The sequence below is a fragment of the Peromyscus maniculatus genome, chromosome 2, assembly GCF_049852395.1.
Source record: "Peromyscus maniculatus bairdii isolate BWxNUB_F1_BW_parent chromosome 2, HU_Pman_BW_mat_3.1, whole genome shotgun sequence".
Classification (NCBI taxonomy): Eukaryota; Metazoa; Chordata; class Mammalia; order Rodentia; family Cricetidae; genus Peromyscus; species Peromyscus maniculatus.
Window position 1 is genome coordinate 144,717,966 of NC_134853.1, and position 22,275 is coordinate 144,740,240.

The 22,275-nt window shown below is 38.8% G+C and overlaps 1 protein-coding gene across 1 annotated transcript in view; it reads right to left on the reverse strand.

The window, feature by feature from the left end:
- LOC102922064 (argonaute RISC catalytic component 3) overlaps positions 1-22,275 on the reverse strand; it is a 99,841-nt gene that overhangs the window by 77,032 nt on the left and 534 nt on the right. Inside the window, exon 2 of the mRNA XM_042271872.2 lies at positions 8,688-8,859. Within this exon, the coding sequence (XP_042127806.2) occupies positions 8,688-8,859 (172 nt within the window). The remainder of the gene's footprint in view (positions 1-8,687; positions 8,860-22,275) is intronic.

Consider the following 22,275-nt stretch of genomic DNA (forward strand, 5'->3'; position numbering starts at 1 on the left):
TGCCCATTCTCCTAAGTTAGTCCTTCTGACGTGCTTGAAAAAACATGTATTCTTATGTGTTCTTACCTTTACCTTCTATACTTAATTGTTAAAAACCTATTCATACTGCTATGGCAAGGTCAGTTTCTTTTTTAGTAGTTATTTTTCAAAATTATTTTCAAAGGCTTCGTCTGTGTGATGTTTTGAAAGAAAAGGGCCCCCCCAAAGGGAGTGGCACTATTAGGAGGTGTGGCCTTGTAGGAGGAAGTGTGTCACTGTTGGGGTGGGCATTAAGGTCTCTTTTGCTCAAGTTTCCCTCAGTGTGACAGTTTAGTTGACTTCCTATTGCCTGCAAAATGTAGCATTCTCAGCCTGCACACCGCCATGTTCCCCATCATGACGATAATGGACTGAACCTCTGAAATTGTAAGCGAGCCCCCTCAATTAAATGCTTTCTCTATGAGAGTTGCTGTGGTCATGGTGTCTTCTCACAGCAATAAAAACCCTGACTAAGACAGTCTGGGAAAAGCAGTTGTAAACGAATGTACTTAGTTCGTTTCTGACTGATACAACATACTCTATATTATTTAGCCATTCTCCCATCAATTAGACTTTACTTATCTAATGCCAGCTATAAAAGAAACACAGCTGCAATGCATCATTTCCATACATTTATCCTCATGAACCAGCGAGAATTAACCTCTCATTATGCACCCAGAAAAAGGACTGTAGGCAAAGTGAACTTTATCAAAGAAACAAGGAACTACTAAATTGCTCTCCCAAATGGTTCACAAACTTTGATGTTCCATTTCATTATGTCTCAGTCACATTTTGCTTTCTAATATATTTTTCTTTCCTTTTCTCTTCTTTTTTCTCTTCTTTCTTTTCTAGACAGGGTTTCTCTGTAACAGCCCTAACTATCCTGGAACTCCCTTTTGTAGACCAGGCTGGTCTCAAACTCTCAGAGATCTGCCTGCCTCTGTCTCCCAAGTACTGGGATCAAAGGTGTGGGCCACAATCACCCGAAGTTTTCTAATATTTACTAGCCCGATGGGCATAACTTAAAACCTTTTGAAGTTAGATCTCACTTATTACGAGGGAATTTGAACATCTGTCTGTGTGTGTTCACTCTTCTGCAAATTCCCTGTTTGTTTCTTTTGCACACATTGGAGTTCCACAGTCTTCTTGTTGTTTTGAAGATACCTCATTTATATTCTAGACAGTAATTCACAATCAGGCTTAGTTGCTATAAAAATCTTTGCCCACTGTTTTAACATTGTCTACGTACCTGTTTAACTGAAACCCATCATTTTATATTACCAAATTAATCAACTGTTTTCACTTATGGCTTCATACTTTTAAGATGCTTTTTTAAGAAACACTACCTCAATATAGGTTGCATATCCTTCATCTGAAATGCTTAGAATTAGAAGCATTTAAGATTTTTAAAATCATTGTATATACATATATGATATGTATACATCAATGTTATTCCTCAGCCACTAAGAAAAACAAAATCCTGTCAGCTTGAGGGAATTTGATGGAACTAGTCATTTGGTAAATAAATAAGCCAGACACAGATGTACAAATGTTACATGTTTTACATTCATATTTGGAAGCTAGAATTAAATGTGTGTGTGTGTGTGTGTGTGTGTGTGTGTGTGTATCTTGATAGCCATTATTAGGCCAGGTAATTGAACAAATAAAGGAAAGAAAGAAGTCAGTATAAGAAGCATAGTTGAGGAATGCTATAACTATGTGGAAGATATACACAGAGCTGAAGAGATAGCTCAGTGATTAAGAAGCATTTGCTGTTCTTACAGAGAACTCGGTTCAGTTTCCAGCACACACATGGAAGCTCACAACCTTACATAGGCACACTCAAACATTCACGTAACACACTAATACATATAAACCCAAAAAAGATATACATATGTGCAAGTACATCAATGAAAATCATTAATTGTAGCCGGGTAGTGATGGAATAGGCCTTTAATCCCAGCACTTGGGAGGCAGAGGCAGGCGGATCTCTGTGAGTTCGAGGCCAGCCTGGGCTACCAAGTGAGTTCCAGGAAAGGCGCAAAGCTACACAGAGAAACCCTGTCTCGAAAAACCAAAAAAAAAAAAAAAAAAAAAGAAAAGAAAAGAAAAAAAGAAAATATCTCCATAAGATTGGGCTGTAGGCAAGTCTGTAGGGCATTTTCTTAATTAGTGATTGATGGGGAGGCCCAACCAGCCCATTGTGGGTGGTACCATCCCTGGGCTGGTGGTCCTGGGTTCTATAAGAAAGCAGGCTGAATAAGCCACGGGGAGCAAGCCAGCAAGCAGCAACCTTCTGTGGCCTCTACATCAGCTCCTGCCTCCAGGTTACTGCCTTGCTTGAGTTCCTGTCCCGATTTTTTTGATTATGAACAGTGATACAAAACTGTAAGCCAAATAAACCCTTTCCTCCCCAAGTTGCTTTCTGGTCATGGTGTTTCACTGAAGTAATAGAAACCCTAACTAAGACATTAAGGAAATATTAAAATATTAACAATTATGCAAAAGCAAAAAATACAAAAGAAATCATGCTCATCAGCTAGAATGTATTTCAATTATTTAAAGGAAGATTTGGTATGAATGTATGCAAGTGTATGTGGGTGTGTCTACATGAACATGGTGTATGCATGAGTGTGGATGAATGACCTAAGGGTTGAATTCAGATCTTCACACTTGCAACACTTTATTACCTAAGTGTTCTCAAAGACTCTCACAAATATGTTTCCAGTATAACACTGAGATTTTTCCAAATAACAAATGGATATACTGCAATGCATTACCATCAACTATAATAAACTGTTTTTTTTTCTTGATAAATAATAATAGGCTATCACTCTATAGCCCAAGCTGGTCTCAAATTCATACCAACTTCAGGCTCCCTCCTAACTGCTGGGATAATAGGTATGAGCCAACACACCTAGCTTCTAAACATTTCTAATGCCAAGAACGAATTCTAGCAGTTATTAGGAACTATTAACTGATTTTCAGTATAGTATAGTTATTAGTTATAAAATACCTGTCTATTAGAACAATAGAAGGGGAGAAGGTGGGAATATAGTCTCTTGATTTTTTTTGTTCAAATGTAGAATTTTTAGCAGAACATTTGTGTATATTGTTAAAACAATTTCTTAGCTTTATAAGAAGTGAAACTACATAAATAAAATACATAGCATTTTAATTTTAAATTTTATTTTATTTTATTTATTTATTTATTTATTTTTGGTTTTTCGAGACAGGGTTTCTCTGTGTAGCTTTGCGCCTTTCCTGGAACTCACTTGGTAGCCCAGGCTGGCCTTGAACTCACAGAGATCCGCCTGCCTCTGCCTCCCTAGTGCTGGGATTAAAGGCGTGCGCCACCACCGCCCCGGCGTAATTTTAAATTTTAAATTACATCATTTCTTTCGTGTGTGTGTATATGTGGGTAGGTGCACATGTCATGGCATGCATGTGGAGGCCAGAGGACAGCTTGAAGGAATCAGTTCTCTCCTGCTGCCACGTGGATCTCAGGGATCAAACCCAGGCTGTCAGGTCATCAGGTTTGCCAACAGATGCTTTTCCCCACTAAGACATCTGGACAGCATTTCTTTTTTTTTAAAGATGGGGTCCTACTGTGTAGCTCTGGCTTTACTGGAACTCACTACGTAGACCAGGGTGTCTGGAACTCACAGAGCCAGCTTCCTCTGCCTCTGAGCAAGGATTAAAGGTGTGCGCCACTATGTCAGGCCAATAAGCCCAACATTTTAACTTAAAAAGACTGTTTAAGAAAATAATTTTGGAAAATTTAAGTAAAAGGAGCTAAGTTTTATCAAAATTTAATGGCCTCCTTTCACTGATAAACTTAGTCTGGGAAAGGGAGAATTCTTACAGAAAATTCTTACAGGAAATTTTTCTTTTCAGAACTTCAAACTACAGTTTAAAATTAAGAATTAATCTGGCAATAACTCTGAAAATGGAACTCACCTGAGTATGTTGAGTCTTATAAAGGGCTACAGCCTACCTTCCCACTCTACCTCAACTATCACTCCTACATCTTAGTACCAAGTCTTCTGATGCCATCATGCTGTGGTGCGGACTGTAAATTACAATTTAATAAACAAGTATTTAATTTCAACATTTAAATACCTTGAAGAAATTTGCAACGGTCTACTCAATTTCCCTGTACACTTAGCTGGATAAACCTGAGGTCATGTTTCTAAAATACACAGATTTTAGTTATTGTGGCCACTCACGTCCTTAAAAAAAATATATGCCATTTTAAATTTACTTATTAAACCCTCTTTCTTACCGAATACCTATTCTCTTTCTTTTTTTATATTTAAAAAATTTTTATTTCTGTGCATAAGTGTTTGCCTGCCTTTGTGTCTGTGTACTATGTGTATGCCTGGTGCCCAAGGAGGCCAGAAGGGAATGTTAGATTCCCTGGGACTGGAGTTACAGATGGTTGTGACCCACCAGAAGCAGCCAGTGCTCTTAACTGCTGAGCCATTACTCCAGCCACAAAGTAGTGTTTGTAATCAAAACAACAACAAGAAGAGACAGACCAACAACACATCCCCCCCAAAGCAGAAAATAAGTCTAGAGAGTAAGTCTGCAGAGAAGCTGACTCACAGAATGACTCATGAGTATTTCCTGGGTATTTCTCCAAAAACACTCCTCCGACTACAGTGGAAACTTGTTTGGCTAGGATACCTAGTCTAGTATTATGATTAATGCCCTAGTGCTAAATATCTATTTATGTAGCACAAGAAACGCCCCATACTCATAAAGTATTATAAAATTCCAGTCAACTAAAACAGGATCACTTTGACATTATAGAAGGTGGCAACACAATCTTTACATTAATAAGCAACAATGTGATATAGCTTTATCCATTTTCAAAAAGTTAGTCAGAACTAACTGCTTCATTTTGACCCTCAACTATTTTGGTAATATTCAAAGGGAATTGAAAAATGAGGTATGGCACCCACGCCTGTAATCCCCACACTTAGAAGACTAAGGCAGGAGGATCACTACTGTCTCAAAAGGGGTAGGCAGTTGCAAAAGGTCTATTTAGTTCCTATTACCCCTACCCTCATCCCTTAAAGCAGGATCTCCTTATATAGTTCAGGCTGGCCTGGAACTTGTTAGAACAGGTTAATTTCAAACTCATTATTTAACTAAGGCTGGGCTCTTAATTCATGGTTCTCTTCCTGCTTCAGTCTCCTAAGTGCTGGGATCACAGGCATACACCAGTCAACTGGCAACAGAGACTAACCAACACAGGTCCATCCTTTGTCAACATGACTCTCTAACTTATTATTATTATTATTATTATTATTATTATTATTATTTTGGTTATTTTTGAGACAGGGTTTCTCTGTGTAGCTTTGTGCCTTTCCTGGAACCCGCTTTGGAGACCAGGCTGGCCTCGAACTTACAGAGATCTACCTGCCTCTGCCTCTCGAGTGCTGGGATTAAAGACATGCACCACCACCACCCAGCTACTTATTATTATTATTATTATTATTATTATTATTATTATTGTTTTGGTTTTTGAGGCAGGGTTTCTCTGTGTAACCTTAGCTATCATGGAACTCATTCTGCCACCACCATCCAGTGGAACATATTATTTTTATCCATACTATTCCATCCTCAGCCCTCAAAGCTCATGGCATCTTATGATGCAAAATGCAATTAGTTATCTAAAGGAGGCATTCCCCCCCACAAATCTGAAGAGTTCTAACACTTTCAAAAGACCCCAGTCTAAAGTGTCTTCTGAGACTCAAAGCAATCTCCACTTGATGTTAGCCAAAATGCCGAGAAGCGATCAAAGCAATCTCTTAACTGTGAGCTGTTGTAAAATAAGAACCCAAGTCCTGTATTCCCAACAAATAATATTACACTGGAAAAGAGAGGAAGAGAAGGATAGTAGGTAAAGACCAGGCCAAAGACTGCCACGCTGTGGTTCCATGTCCAGCATCTGTACCTCACAGTAACTTACACTGAGCTCCAATGGCCACGGGTAGTCCCACCCCTCCCATCCCACAGCCTGTAGCTCATGCAGCCTCCCTTGGGCTGGCTCTATCCTGTGACTACAGCTTTTCTTGGTGTACATCTCAAGGTCCTGGCATCTCTGAAATCAAGGGTCTCTACTACAATTTAGACTTTATTTCACAGCTTCATTCAATGGCCTCGCAGGGCCTCTTCGCAGGGACTCTGACACTGCCACTGTCACTCCATTGTATAACCTAAGTGGCTTTCTGGAAACTTAGTACAAACTTTCAGAACCATGCAACCCTTTCATTTTTCCACCAAGTTGTGCTACCAGATCAAGATGTAGTTAGTCTAGTATTCTTCTACCACAGATGTAGTGGCTTCTGTGCACCCTGGCAGCTGAACCCAAGAAAACACTCCATGGGCAGTTGTTCTTTTCTTTCTTTTTTCTTTTTTATTTTTTTTTTTTACTTTTTATTTATTCTGTGTGTCTTTCACATCATGCATCTTGATCCCATTAATTTCCCTGTCCCTTTGCATCTGCCCTCTGGCCCTGCAACCCGCCCACTTCTCTAGTGGGGCAGGAGTGGGACTGGAGGGGGAGCGAGCAGTTGTTTTCAAGCAGGGAATCTCTTCAGCAGCATTCTCAGTGCATCCTCAGTTCAGGCTCCCTCCCAAAAACGAACTTGTATTTTCATAAGCTGGACTCTTGGATGGGCGAGTTTCTGAACTCCTGGTACCTTCCTCTTGTCCCAGTGCAGGACAAGAGATTTATCTATTTAGAGATAAGGTCTCATTATATGGCCCTGGCTGCCTTAGAGACTTGCTGTGATCCTCTTGGCTGTGGCTCTGAAGCCGGGTTAAAGACATGCAGTGCAATGCCTGTCTGAGATATTCTCTCTCTCTCTCTCTCTCTCTCTCTCTCTCTCTCTCTCTCTCTCTCTCCTTTCTCTTTCTCCCACTCTCTCTAGTTTTTTGAAACAAGGTTTCAACAGCTCTGGCTGTCCTGGAACTCACTTTGTAGACCAGGCTGGTCTTGAACTCTGAGATCTGCCTGCCTCTACCTCCCAAGTGCTCTGAGATTTCTCTTTAATGACCTTACTTTCTTTAACAATGTCAGCTGATCTCAACACATCCTCCTTGCATGTATCTTTAAACACCAAGCATCACCTTTTAACTATCTTTCTGCTCTCTCACTGCAGATCTGACTAAGAGCAGTGAGTGGTAATTATGTCACAGTCTGGATGTTACCTGTCTTGAAATTCTCTCCAGCAAACACTATAGTCCATTACTTTTCAATTCATTCTCACTCAGATTTTTAGAAAACAGGCAGAATGTGTCCAGATGACTTTTTTTTTGTCATAATATGACACAAATGAGCTAGTTGGCCCATTTCTGAATTTGGTGGCTTATAGAAACCTCCTAACTAGGCCTCTGCTATCTGCATTCTGGTCCTCCAAAGTCCCTTCAGAATGGCCCATGAGTTCTGCTGACAGCATGCTAGAGCTTCTCTAGCTGGAACCTTCCAATATACAATATACATTATACAATAGCATGAAGTACACATTCCCAGTCCAAAGAGAAGATCGGGAGGACTAGACTACAGCAGTCTGAAACCCAGGAGGCCAACCAACAAACCCTGCACTCAGATGCCCAGCATCTGAGGCTCAGGGGCACCATTCTTCCTATAAACCAATCCCAAAGGCCTATAAACCACATTCTCGGGTTTCTTTGTTTTTAATCACAACATTCACATGTTATTGTTTTAACATATTTAACTCAGTGCTCATTCACTTTCAATTATAGCAGAAACAGTAACTAGAATGGTAAGCCCAAGAAAAAGTGATCTGACACTCATATTTCTTACATATCTTGTTACCACTATTCAATTACAAATTTCTTTTACTTTTTATTTACTTATCTTTTAATTTAAAAATGGGGGGCTATATTACTACCACCATCATTTTAAAGGGAGCATTATGAAAATGGTAAGATGAGGTGGGGAAGAAAAAGAACACACACATAAATTACCTAACAGCTGCTGTGGAACATTCTCTGTACACTGTACACTGTACACTGTACATTGGTTATTAAAGAGCTGATTGGCTGATGGCTAGGCAGGCTAAGGCTGGGCGGGAGAACCAGACTAAGAGAATGCTGGGAAGAAGGAGGAAGAAGTGTCCAAAGAGTCACCATGAGACACAGAGTGAACAGGATGGGAAGTATTACATGAGGTAAACGAGCCCCAGGGCAGTACATAGATGAATAGAAATGGGTTAATTTAAGTTATAAAAAGCTAGCTAAAAACAGGTTTAAGCTATCAGCTGAGCACTTATAATTAAAATTAGGTCTCTATGTGGTTATTTGGGGAGCGGCTGGCAGGACCAAAAAGCCCACCTACAAACAGTAATACAAAAGACATGCTCAGAATACTTGGCCAGATTTCAAACAACATGAGAACATGACTTGAACCTTTTCTATTACCACATGAATAACATGTAAACTCATACATAAATGGGATAATCTGAAGGAAGTTTGAAGATTTCTCTTATCCACTGCTGAAGTACAATTTCAAAACAAATGACCATGTATTTCTGGTCAAAGTTTTACATCTTATCATTGTTATTCAAGTATGTAAGAAAGACATATAACTTATATACAAACAGCAAATGGCAGTTAGACTTCATGATTCTTACCTGTTCACTCTCCTAGGACACTTGTCTGGTTTAATGTCTACCTCATAGAGGTAGACATCAATCTTTGGGATTTCAACTTGAAAACAGTTAGCCAGGAGCTTAATGGGTTTGCCCATAGTGCCATATCCAGGTCTTCTGGGCACTATGAGTAGGGGCTGGGCCCCAGTGGGTCCTGTAGGGAGGAGAAAAAAAGTGTCACACAGTGAAAAGCCATATTTATATAATCTTGTCAATTAGAGTAGGTTAGAACTCTAGCTACAGCTGATAAATGTCAAAACTTAGTTCTGAAAGATGACATTATTCTTAGCATTTCTATTTCTTTCATTTCATTCTCTTCCTTAAAAACAAATAACTATGCTCTGGAAGGGATAGGCAGAAGAACAATCATGCAAACTCAAGCAAGCAAGCACATATCAGACCCAGGGAGCATGAGACCAACAGTAAAATAAATGTAAAAGAAAATGAAGAACAAAACTTAATATAAAAAGTAAAACGACAGTAGGAAGATTGCTGGGTAGATGTGAGGAGCTGAGTTTGGGTCTGGGGGGAAAAGCCCATGTAAGAGCTGGTGTGCTTATAGTCACTGCATGAAGGGAGAGACAGGAGGCTCCCAGGGACATGTGTGCCAGACAGTCCAGTTGAAACCTTGCAAAGCTTCAGGTTCAATGAAAAACTGTCTCAAAAAGTAAGGTGGAGGGGCTGGAGAGATGACTCAGTGGCTAAGAGCACTAGGTGGTCTTGTAGCAGACCCAGGTTCGGTTCCCAGCACCCACATGGTGGTTCACAATCATCTATAATTCTAGTTCCAGGGGATCTGACACCTTCTTCTGATCCCCTTGGGCACTAGCCATGCACATGGTGCACATACATACATGCAGGTAAAACACACACACACACACACACACACACACACACACACACACACACATATACACACACACACACACACACAAAATTGTTAAAAAATAAATAACCAGAGCTGGGTGGTACTGGCACACATCTCTAATCCCAGCACTTGGGAGGCAGAGGCAGGTGGATCTCTGTGAGTTCAAGGCCAGCCTGGTCTACAGAGCAAATTCCAGGACAGGTTCCAAACCTATACAGAGAAACCTTGTCATGAAAAACCAAAAAAAAGAAAAAGAAAAAGAGAGAAAAGGAAAAGAAAAAGAAAGAGCCAGGCAGTAGTGGTAAACGCCTTTAATCTCAGCACTTAAGGGGGAGGCAGGATCTTTGTGAGTTTGAGGCCAGCCTGGTCTACAGAGTGGATTCTAGGACAACCAGGGCTCACAGGGAAAACCTGCCTCTAAATAAATAAATAAATAAACAAACAAACAAATAATAAGGTAGAGAGGAGACTGAGGAAAAACTTTCCAACATCAACTACTGGCCTCCCCACACATAGGTGTGTTAACCTGCACAAACACATATACACATAAGCATAACACAAACACACTAAAATGTAGGCTAGTTGGGATGGTGTATGGCTGAAATCCCAACATTTAGGAAATAGAAACAGAAGAATCAGGAGTTCAAGGATCATCTTTGAATACACAGTGAGTTAAGAAGCTAGCTTGGTTTACATAAGAATTTATCTCAAAAAACAAAACAAAATGACAGAAACAAAGGAAGGAAATCAATCTATAATAATCAGATAACAAAATGATAAAAAATGAATCATTTGAAGAATCAACTGACAGTTTCTTTTTAAGTTTACTATATGCATTGATTTAGTATCTATTGATTTATAAGGTGTGTGAGACAGTGTGAGGGCAAGCATGTGGAGGTCAGGGACAACTTTGTAGGAGTCAGCTGTCTACTTCCACCACGTGGATCCCAGGGATTGACCTGAGGAGTCCTGGCTTGTCAGCAAGCACTTCACTCAGTCATTTCACTGACTTACTGCAAGTTCTAAGCATACCGACTTTATTCTAAATGAAGAAGAAGACTTAAGTAACCAATGCCAGATTTTTTTTTTTTAAGGAATCACTAAAAGACATTACAAATATGACAATAAATTTGACAGAGTGATGAAAGAGGCAAACTGCTAGGGAAACACAACTTGCTGACACACGATACTATCTCAAATGCCAACGGTTCTCCGCTGGTAGGAATACAAAATGGCACAGTACAGTCATTCTGGAAAATAACACAGTGGTTCCTAAAATACTAGTAGAAAAGAGCTGGAGAGGTGGCTGGTTGGTTAAGAGCACTGGCTGCTCTTCCAGGGGACCCGGGTTTGATTCCCAGCAGCCACAAGGCAGCTCACTATTCTCTGTAACTCCTGTTCCAGGGGATCTGACACCCTCTTCTGGCCTCAACAGGCACTGGGCCCACACATGGTGCGCTGACACAGAGGCAAGACATCCATCCACATAAAAATAAACGAACAAGTAAATAGGAGACAAAAACTATCGAAAGTGTGGGCTGGAGAGATGGCTAAGCTGTTAAGAAAGCCAGACTGCTCTTGAAGAGGGTTCCAGTTCAGGTCCCAGTATGCATGGTATGTTGCTCACAGCTCCTCTAATTCCAGCTCCAGGGATCTTCTGCTGGCCTCTGTGGACACCTGTACTTACACTGTACATGCTGCCACACAGACATACACATAATTGAAAATAACTCTTAAAAATAACAAAAGTAGCATATGATACAGTAAGTTTTCAATTTCTGTTTTGTTGAGAATCTTCTTCTATTTTGAGTAGTTTGTATATGGAAGGACGTACATATACTAGTCATAGAGCATGGGTGAAGGTCAGAGGACAGCTTAAGAGTCAGTTCTCTCCTTCCACCATGTGGGTCCCAGGGACTAAACCCAGGTCCCCAGGTTTGCTGCCAAGTGCACATAATCTCACAGGCCAAGTCAGGCACTTGCTACAATATATAGCCCAAGTTGCCCTTGACAAGATCTCTTCCATCAACCTTCCAAATGTTGGGATTATAAGACCCAGTAATTCTACTTTGGGGTAGGGAGGTGCATGAGTAAGTGTGTGTGTGTGTGTGTGTGTGTGTGTGTGTGTGTGTGTGTGTGTGTGTGTTATTTAAAGGAGCCCGGTGGTGGCGGCAGCGGCAGCAGCGCATGCTTTAATCCTAGCACTCGGGAGTCAGAGGCAGGCAAATCTTTGTGAATTTGAGGCCAGCCTGGTCTACAGAGCGAGATCCAGGAAAGACGCAAAGCTATACAGAGAAATCGTGTCTCGGAAAAAAAAAAAAAAAAAAAAAAAAAAAAAAAAAAAAAAACTTCAACAAGAGAACAAGAGATAATTTAACACCCATGTTTACAGGAGCATTATTTGCAACAGCAAAAAGATGAAAGCAACTTAAGTGTCTATGGATGAATAGGTGTGGTAGATACACCTAATGGCAAAGTATTCAACCTTAGAAGAAATTATTGAAACACGCTACAACACAGATCAACTTTAAGGACATAATGTTAAATGAAATGGCCAGTTACAAAAAGACAAGCACCATGTTACCACCTTATATGAGGTATGTAGTGTAAATAACTTCTATAAAGAAAAGGAAAGAGGGCCAGAAAGATGGATCAGTGGGTAAAGGTTCTCACCACTGAGGCTGACATCTGAGTTTGATCTTCAAGACCCACTGGTGGAAGGCCATAATTAACTCTATAAGTTGCCTCTTATGAGTGGCATGTTCACATTCTGCCCTGACAAAAAGTAAAGAAATAAATGGTCTTTTGTTTTGTTTTGAAGACAGAAAGAAATACAGTTGGTAGGGACTATGGCAGGAGCCGATGGGGAGTTAGATTCAGCTTTGTTCTAGCAACTACTTGCACAACACTGTGAATGTATTTTAACACTAGTAAACTGTACATTGAAGTGTTCAGATGATAAATGTAATGTCGCCAGGCAGTTGTGGCTCACACCTTTGATCCCAACACTTGGGAGACAGAGGCAGGTGGATCTCAGTGAGTTCAAGGACAGCCTGGTCTACAAAGCTAAGTCCAGAACAGCCAAAGCTGTTACACAGTGAAACCCTGTCTCGAAAAACCAACAACCAAAAAAGAAAAGGAAAAAAGGGTCTAGCTGAGGGTGGTGATACACATCTTGAGTATTGACATGAAGGTGTCTACCATCATGTATAGTAATAACTTAAAGTGTTTTCTTTTGTATTTAGTTGAATATATTCTGTGTTGTAATAGCATACAATCTTACTTTTTTGCATTTATTTACTTTTTTCTGTGCATACCATGGCACACGTGTGGAGGTCAGAGACAACGTGTGGGAGTCAGTTCTCTCCCTCCACCATGCAGAGTGCTGGAGTTGAACTCAGGTCACTGGCTTGGTGGCAGCCCCTAACCCACTGAGCCATCTCACTGGCTTCCCTGTGTGTGTGTGTTTATGATTTCACTGGTAACTTTTTTTTAATCTTTTTTTTTAAAAGATTTATTTACTTATTATGTATACAGTGTTCTGTTTGCATGTACTCCTGCAGCACAGAAAAGGGCACCAGATCTCATTACAGACGGTTGTGAGCCACCATGTGGTTGCTGGGAATTGAACTCAGGACCTCTGGAGGAGCAGTCAGTGCTCTTAACCTCTGAGCCATCTCTCCAGCCCCATCACTGGTAATTTTTAAGTGCATATTGACGAAAGATACGAAAAAGGCAGGCCAATTATTCCCATTTGATAGATCAGGAAAGATTCAGAAATGTAAATATTGGGTGAAGGTCAAAGGTTAGATAAACAGCAGAGCTAGAAATATGATGTCCTCAGAAGAGTATTTTTGTTGTTGTTTTGTTGTTGTCGTTTTTACTATGTGAGGGGGGAAGAGAGGACAGTGGAAATTATGCAAATACAAAATACAGTTCTCTTACATGAAATTCTCAAAAACATTTTTAAGTTAAAAAATGACAGCAAATTTAAAACAAATGAATCAGGCAGTCCTTTACTGCAGTTTCATACACACTGAATAAAAATGTTTATCTTGTGACATATGCAAATAAACAAATAAATAAATAAATGTAATTTGTAAAATACAAAAGCAGAAAAATTAGAAGGGATACAATTATACATGGTTGAAGTTTGTATAACTTTGGGTGGTAGGTACATGGGAGTTTATACTACAATTCTGCCTATTTATATATATCCTAAATTCACTATGATAAAATGTATTTAAGAACAGGAAGAGAGAAAGGTCATTTCCTTTTTATTCTTAATCTTTTCATTATCCTATTTGCACAAATAAGGAAATCAAGGTTGAAGGAGATTAAACATACAGTCCAAAGTCAAAATTAGCTCTTTTAGTAGACTTCATTTTTTAAAGCAGTTTTAGGCTCATAACAAAACTGATAGAAGTTTGGAGATTTTCCATATGACATTTGTCAACATATTCTAAGTCTAGGTTGGAATGTTAATACCCTGCACCTTTGTTACAATTGAACCCATAGTAGTAAGTCATTAAGAAGTCACAGTTAGGGCTGGTGTGGTAGCACACGCCTTTAACTCCAGCACTTAAAGGCAGAGGCAAGAAAATCTCCGAGTTTGAGGCCAGTCTTGTCTACAAAGCGAGTTCTGGGACAACCAGGGCTACACAGAAAAAAGAAAGAAAGAAAGAAAGAAAGAAAGGAAGGGAGGGAGGGAGGGAGGGAGGGAGGGAGGAAGGAAGGAAGGAAGGAAGGAAGGAAGGAAGGAAGGAAGGAAGGAAGGAGAACCAGAATCTTATCTCTAAAATTCATTCTTTTCATAATTTGTCATATTCCCCCTAACATCTCCTTTATTTTTATCTTGCCTCATGCTTTTCATTCAATCTGAGAAAAACCAAAATTTTGTTTTCTGAGTAAGTAATTAACAGAATTCTAGAGTGATTAATGGACAAAACAGTTCTGTCAGTACAACAAATTGTACTTCCAATGAAGTATTTATTCACTTTTCTTTTTCTTCTTCTTCTTGTTTTTTTTCTTTTTTTTTCTTTTTTTTTTTTGGTTTTTCAAGACTCTTATATGTGTTAGGATTATAGGATTCACCACCATGTCAGACTAATAGTTTTATGTGGAGGTTAGCATAATACTATTATAAAATATTATTTTCATATTAATTTATACTTTTGCTTTTAAAAACAGTCAGTATGTACTGACTTCTTCTATAGTCAAAAAAACATGTCTTTGTTTCAGAAAAGTAATATTAAGTTCATCGTCAAATTTAACATAATGAAATGCCTGTGACTTTATACTTTTGAGCTCATATGACTAACCAGTACACATTAGTAAGGAACTTCTAGTAAGATCCTATTTACTAACTCCAAATTCCATTTATTTATTCATAAACTCATCCAGTTAGCAGTTATAATCATATTGCCTACACCTAAATAATCTCCTATACAATATTAAACCTGTTAAGGGTTAACAGCCTCGGATGTTAATATAGGGAAGAATCCTTTAAGGAACTGTCTCTCTTGAAAATAAAACCAAACATTAAGTAGCCCATTTTGCGATCTATTCATTAACTATTTTTAAAATTCAAATAAATATTATGCATAACTTATGCTGTTAGAAGATTTAGAAATCAGCTAGAATAGAGTATCAAAAATAGTATTAAATAAAAATAAAACTGAAAATAGTATACATTTATTGTGAGATTTTTCTTACAAATTTTCTCCTAAAAATAAAAAAATCTAAAAATGTCTTATTCATGTTTATATTCTATAAATATCTTCTGATTTCCCAAAAATTTGACAATTATGAAATGAATAGTGTTTGATATAAAATACTTTCAGATTATTTTATTAAACTGATATTCCAGACAAAAGTGTAAACCAAACCACAAAATCAATATAAATATAAACTAATTATATGTAAAAATAAACTAATATACATCAATATCAACTTATTAAGCAATCTTTGACCAAAAAAATAAAAGGAAGCAGCACCTATTTATCTTTTCATTCATTTTAACTGTTTGTTAATCAAACTACAAAACTCCACATTTATAATATAAGAGAAAGCATTAATTGTGTGACTCTCAATAGGCTTTTTTTTAGGCATTAGCTAGCCAAAGAAAGTCATTAATATTAACATAGATAATGCAGAAAACCACAGAAACTCCAAATACAGAAAGGCTGTTCATGTATCCTAACAGCATAATCATTATGGTTAGAAAACACACAATATTCTTTCTCACATCTGTTTTGTTAATGAGCCAAGAATGAGGGTCTATGAGTATCCCAGACAACTGAATAGAAAGTAGGAAGGTCTGGTAAGTGCTGTTTATTCCAACACTCTGACTAAACAGGTCTAGAAAAGGAGTCAATTGCAAATAAATTATCTTTTTAGCTTTACTTTCCTGAAAACAGAACTATCACTTTGGTCTTTTTTCTCTTATATATTACCTACTTAAAATAAATTACCCTTTAAGATTTAAGTGTTGTAAAATAATGTTTTGTTAGATTAGCAAAGACACTGACTTCAGTCTGTCTTTCAGGTAGAGTAAGTATTTTAGGAATTTAGAAACCAAATGAAACTAGATATCTATATTATAAAGTAAAATAATTTTCAAGCAGAATCCAAGAGCTAAAGACAATTTGGAAAGACTTTCCTCTGAGCTAGGGTTTTTCCATATACAAGAGAGAACTCTTCCAGGAACTATTCCCTTTACAGGGCCCCAGGCCTCTTTGCATACTGTCAGGCCAGGCCTACAGAACCAAACAAACACAGTGTTCCCACTGAAAAACATAGCTAATATATATTAATACCAACTTATTAGGCAAAATTTGCCCAAAGAGTAAAAAGAAAAAGCATCTATCTATCTTTTTATTCATTTTAGCTGTTTGGTTTTTTATTACAGCAGCTTTGTTATAGTTGACTAGTTTCTAACTTTTAAAAGTAAAAATCGGTTGTATCATAATGACAGGCTCATGGTTGCTTTTAAATATTTTCATTTGCTTATAAAACTATATTTTAAGGTTAAATTTTTTATGTTTCGTTTTCACCTGTTCTTTAAAGTTTTTGAGACAGGGCCTCGTTAAATAGTCCTGGCTGACCTGAAACTCATTGTGCAGACTAAGCTGTCACAAACTCATACAGCCTTCCTCCACCCTCCCGCTGCTGCGGGGTTAAAGCGGCTTGTCACCACACTGGGCCCTAAATTCTTCCTTTAAGAGGAAAAAGGGGGCTGGGCAGTGGTGGCGCACGCCTTTAATCCCAGCACTCGGGAGGCAGAGGCAGGCGGATCTCTGTGAGTTTGAGGCCAACCTGGCCTACAGAGCGAGATCCAGGAAAGGCACAAAGCTACACAGAGAAACCCTGTCTCGAAAAACCAAAAAAAAAAAGGAAAAGGAGTGACCACCACAATCAAAGTACAGTATATGCATATATAAAAATGTTACAGTATAACCAACTATTTTCCATATTATAAGCGTGTAACTTCTTTAAAAGAAGAAAAACAATGCTTCTTATCTCTTTTAATATTCTCTCAGGGTCACCCTATCATTGATAGAAAAATTAAATTCTAAAACAATAATCAAAATAACCTCGCATGTTTTTTGTAATTCAAGCCACCAGTCTTAAATAGCAAATACTAAGATGTTAGAATAGCCATTTCAGGACAGCACGAACAAAATTTTAAGTGATGATACAGTAGGAAAAAAAAACTTTTAGTATTTCCAGATTCACAACTGCCACACAGCGGGGCAATATGACATTTTTTTCCCTCAAAACAAATTGTAAGTATAACCGTTTATATAACAATAAACACTTCCCAAAGTGATAGCTTGTTTTAAATACAAAACTAAGAATCTGATGGCACTGTGTATATTAGTTATTTTGAATCCATAACTCTCAACCTTCTCTTCCAATCCTCCCTTTTATTTTGAGACAGGGTCTCACTATGTCGCCCAGGCTGGCTTCACAGTCACAGTTCTCCTTTCTCAGCCTTCCACAGTGCTGAGATGACAGGAGCACCCCATCATGACAGCTTGAGTCTCATTCTTGATTCAGTTCTAGCTTCCTTTACATCCAGCTTTTGTTCTTTTGAAATTTAGTCTCAGATGAGTTTTGTTTTTCCTGCACTTTTATTTATTTATTTATTTATTTAGTGTGTGTGTGTGTGTCTGTGTGTGTGTGTGTGTGTGTGTGTGTGCGCGCGCGCGCGCGCGCGCGCGCGTGTGTACCGCCATGCCTGTCTCTGTGTATGTCTGTATTGATAGAACAACTTTTAGGAATCAGTTCTCTCCTTCTACCATGGGAGACCTGGATCAACCTTGGTGGCAAGTTCTTTTACCTTTACCCAATGAGCCAGCCATCTGACTGGCTTCCAACTGACTCAAGAAAAATTTTTATTAATAAAGAAATACAGGGTTCTAGGACAACTATGTTCAGAGAGGAATTAAAAGTTTAACTTAAGGAGGCTGGAGAGATGGCTCAGCAGTTAGGAGAACTTCCTGCTTTTGCAGAGGATGCAGGTTCAGCTCCCAGCATCCACAAATGGCTGCTCACTACACCTGTAACCTGGGTGGGAACCGGGTCCCTCCTGGCTTCTGTGAGCACCAGGCACACACATGCTGTACATAATACACACATGCAGCCAAACACTCATAAGGTAAAAGTAAAGAACTCTTTAAAGAGAAAGTTTAACTAAGATTTCCCCCCTTTCTGCAAGATTATATAAAACTACCAGCCATGACAAATCAACTTACACAGTAGTAACTTATGATAAAAATAGATGCCTTCCCTCCATAGGCGTTTTCCCCACCAGTGCTGGGGATGGAATTCAGAGTATGCTAGGAAAGCAATCCACAATGGAAACTTCCAGGCTTCCCAAAGGTTACTAGAGAATTTAAGTATAATTTCTTTCTGAACAACAGCTGGACTTTACCTAAAAATATAAACTAGAGTACTAGATTTCAAAGAATAAGTAGCATTTAAATAATCATTTCCTGATTTTCTTGTTCTTTTTTTTTTTTTTTGAAACAAAGCACAATTGTTTTAGACTAGAAATTTAGCTCAATTGTAATTAGACCAGAAAAATAGTCTCATCAAAAGTACCCTTAAGGAATTACAGACATGAATGCGAAACTATTACTAAAAAATGAATTATGCCATTTTTTTTTTTTTTTTTGGTTAAATCAACGTTTAGATGGTATGGTAGTTTGAATGAAAATGGCCCCATATGCTCATAGGAACTGGCACTATTTGGGAGGTGTGGCCTTGTTGGAAGAAGTGAGTCACTAGGGACAGGCTTTGAGGTTTCAGATGTTCAAGCCGGGACTAGTGTTTCAGTTCTTTTCCTGTTGCCTGCTGATCAAGATGTAGACCTCTTAGCTCCTTCTCCAGCACCATGTCTGGCTGTATGCCACCATGCTTCCTGCCATGATGATAAGGAACTAAACATTTGAAACTGTAAGCCATCCCCAATTAAGTGTTTTCCTTTATAAGAGGTGCCATGTAGCCGGGGTGGCGCACGCCTTTAATCCCAGCACTCGGGAGGCAGAGCCAGGCAGATCTCTGTGAGTTCGAGGCCAGCCTGGGCTACCAAGTGAGCTCTAGGAAAGGCGCAAAGCTTCTAGGAAAGGCGCAAAGCTACACAGAGAAACCCTGTCTCGAAAAACCAAAAAAAAAAAAAAAAAAAAAAAGAGGTGCCATGGTCATGGTGTCTCGTCACAGCAATAGAAACCCTAAATAAGGCAGATAGTACTAAAATAGTGGGCTATATAAGAAAAACTGAAAAAATTCCCTACAAAGGTAGGCACGGTGGCATTTTAAAATGTATTTATTTATTATGTATACAGTGTTCTGTCTGCATGTATGCCTATAGGCCAGAAGAGGAAGCCAGCTCTCATTACAGATGATTGTGAACTACCATGTGGTTGCTGGAAACTGAACTAAGGACCTCTGAAAGAGCAGCCAGTGCTCTTAACTGCTGAGGCATCTCTCCCGCCCCCAGGGGCACACATCTTTAATCTACACAATGAAACCTAGTTTCAAAAATAAAATAAAATAAACCCTTGTAATATTTCATGTGAATAGGAAAGGAAGGATAAATATTTTTAGTGAGGAATGCTCCATCATGAAACCATGACATGATATTTGTATTTAATGTGCTCTATTGCACTAAATAAATTTAAAATTTCTATGTATCCACATAACAAACAATCCATCAGTGATTCCTGCGAATCTCCATACAAAACAAAAACAGAATCTGAGAGCCAAAAATTACAGAATGTCTATATCTAAAATTTTTAATATGAGATTTATTTTATTGTTTTATGTATATGAGTGTTTTGCCTGCATGTATGTATGCGCACCATATGCATGCCTGATGCCCTCAGATGTTAGGTGAGGGCATCAGATCCCTTAGAACTGGAGTTACAATTTTAAGCTACCACAATCAAACCTGGGTCCTCTGCAAGAGCAACAAGTGCTCTTAATTGCAGAGCCAACTCTCCAGGCCATAGATCTAAAAATTTTTAAACCAAAATATGCACTTGTCAAATTCAGAATTTAAAACCTAGCTGTCCATTTTCCTAAGGATGCTTTCAAGGTCACATTCCCAGCACTCAGGAGGCAGAGCCAGGCGGATCTCTGTGAGTTCAAGGCCAGCCTGGTCTACAGAGTGAGATCCAGGACAGGCACCAAAACTACACAGAGAAACCCTGTCTCAAAGAAAGAAAAAAAAAAAACTCAATGTCACATTTACTGCAATAATCACATAAAAGATGCAACAACAACAAAAATCTCCTTTTTTTTTTTTTTTTTTTTTTTTAAACAGGGTCTTACTATGTAGTCCTGGCTAGCCTGGAAAGCACTGTGTAGCCCAGGCTAGCCTTAAAGGAGTGCACTACAACACCTACCCCAAAGAACCATTTTTGATGGTAACAATCTTGATCCTGATACTAGACAACAGTCAATCACACATAAACTTTATTGAAGAATGATTTTTATGGCCAAGCATGGTTGATAAAACTGTTTTGTTTTAATTTTAGTTAGTTATTATTTTTTTTTTTTAGACTGAGTCTCACTATGTAGCCCTAGCTGGCCTGGAACTCTCTATGTAGACTAGGCTGGCCTCCAACTCACAGAGATTTAACTATCTCTGCCTCCAGAGTGCTAGGACCAAAGATGTGAGCCACCATACCAAGCTAGTTGATAAATCTTAACTATACCTACCCTGATGAGAAGACACATCAATTGCTCTATATTTTATCAAAAGAACATCCAAAAAGAAAAGGTAAAACTTATTTTCTAAGTCATTATATCAGCTGATTAAGTGGTCTGATATCACAAGTACTTTCTAGGATGTTGTCAATATTTTCATGTGAAAACCCAAAAGGGGAAATACTTAATTTTGGGGGAAATATCTTCAAAAGTTTTAGGTAGATGATTAACAAAATGTTTGATACTTAGTTTTTCAGACTTGACAATAGGGTAGCGATGTAAAAATCAGATCACTGGAAATAATCAGATATCTTATAAAGTAAGAACAGTACAAATAAAATGTAAAATTTAAGAACAAGGAAATGACAGTCTGGAAATGCACTAATTGATAATAGGAGTCTAAAAACTTCACAGTCTAGATAAATTTTGTGCCGGATGATGGTGGCACACGGAAGGCAGAACCAGGCGGATCTCTGTGAGTTCGAGGTCAGCCTGGCCTACGGAGTGAGTTCTAGGACAGGCACCAAAACTACACGGAGAAACCCTGTCTCGAAAAATTTTTTTTTAAAAAATTGCTTTTTAAAAAATATGGAAGAGAAAAAAATGGAATATAGAAGAAAAATCGTAGAAATTGAGTAGAAAGAAATTCCGTGTAATAAAGGAAATGCCTTTTTATATTCATTTGACAATTATTTCACTAGTTTCTTTTACATTCATTTTTCTTATATTTGGGGACCTTTCAAATTGGCAAGGGGAGATATGAAATTCAGGACCTGTTATACCATAGTAATAAGACAATCCCCAAAATATTATGGAAACTCTGTTGCTGATCGTGGGGATAAGGAGAACTTTGAAACTGAGGGAACCAGGGTGATTTACTTTGTAGGCAAACCGTTATGTAACCCCTATTTCATGTTGCTCTATCAGTTACTTCAGAACCACTGGCTCCTTTTCCCTTTTTAAAGACAAGTCCTGTCCAGGCTGGCTTCCTTTCTCAAGGCTGCCATTTTTCTCTCAAGAGACAAAACTGTTTTCCTAAATTCCAGCTTCCCGGGTCCATGACAACTGCTGCTGCAGGGGACCAGAAAATCGGGGGGGGGGGGGGGGGGGAAGAGTGTCAGCATTCTGAAGATCTACCTTCTCACAGAGGCAGTGATCCAGACCCAGAGGGCATCTCCCAGCTCCCCAGAAACTACACAGCACACTGCTGCAAACACCGAGAATCTGGGGATGGAAGGTAAGCCGTCAGACGTTGCCCGGACACCAGTTTCAAACTTCATCCCTTCGGTTACCTCAGCATCCTCAAAGTACTTTCAGAGGCAGAAGAGGATGGCGACTGACTGCCCAGCTTACATGGGACACACGACCCGGTTAAAGGATACACGCAGCCTTCCCATTTTGCACCTGGGATTACAGAAGCAAGGGCAAACTCCTCTGTCTCCTCCGGGGAGAAGGACCCTAGGGGGATGACATCGCCTAGATCGG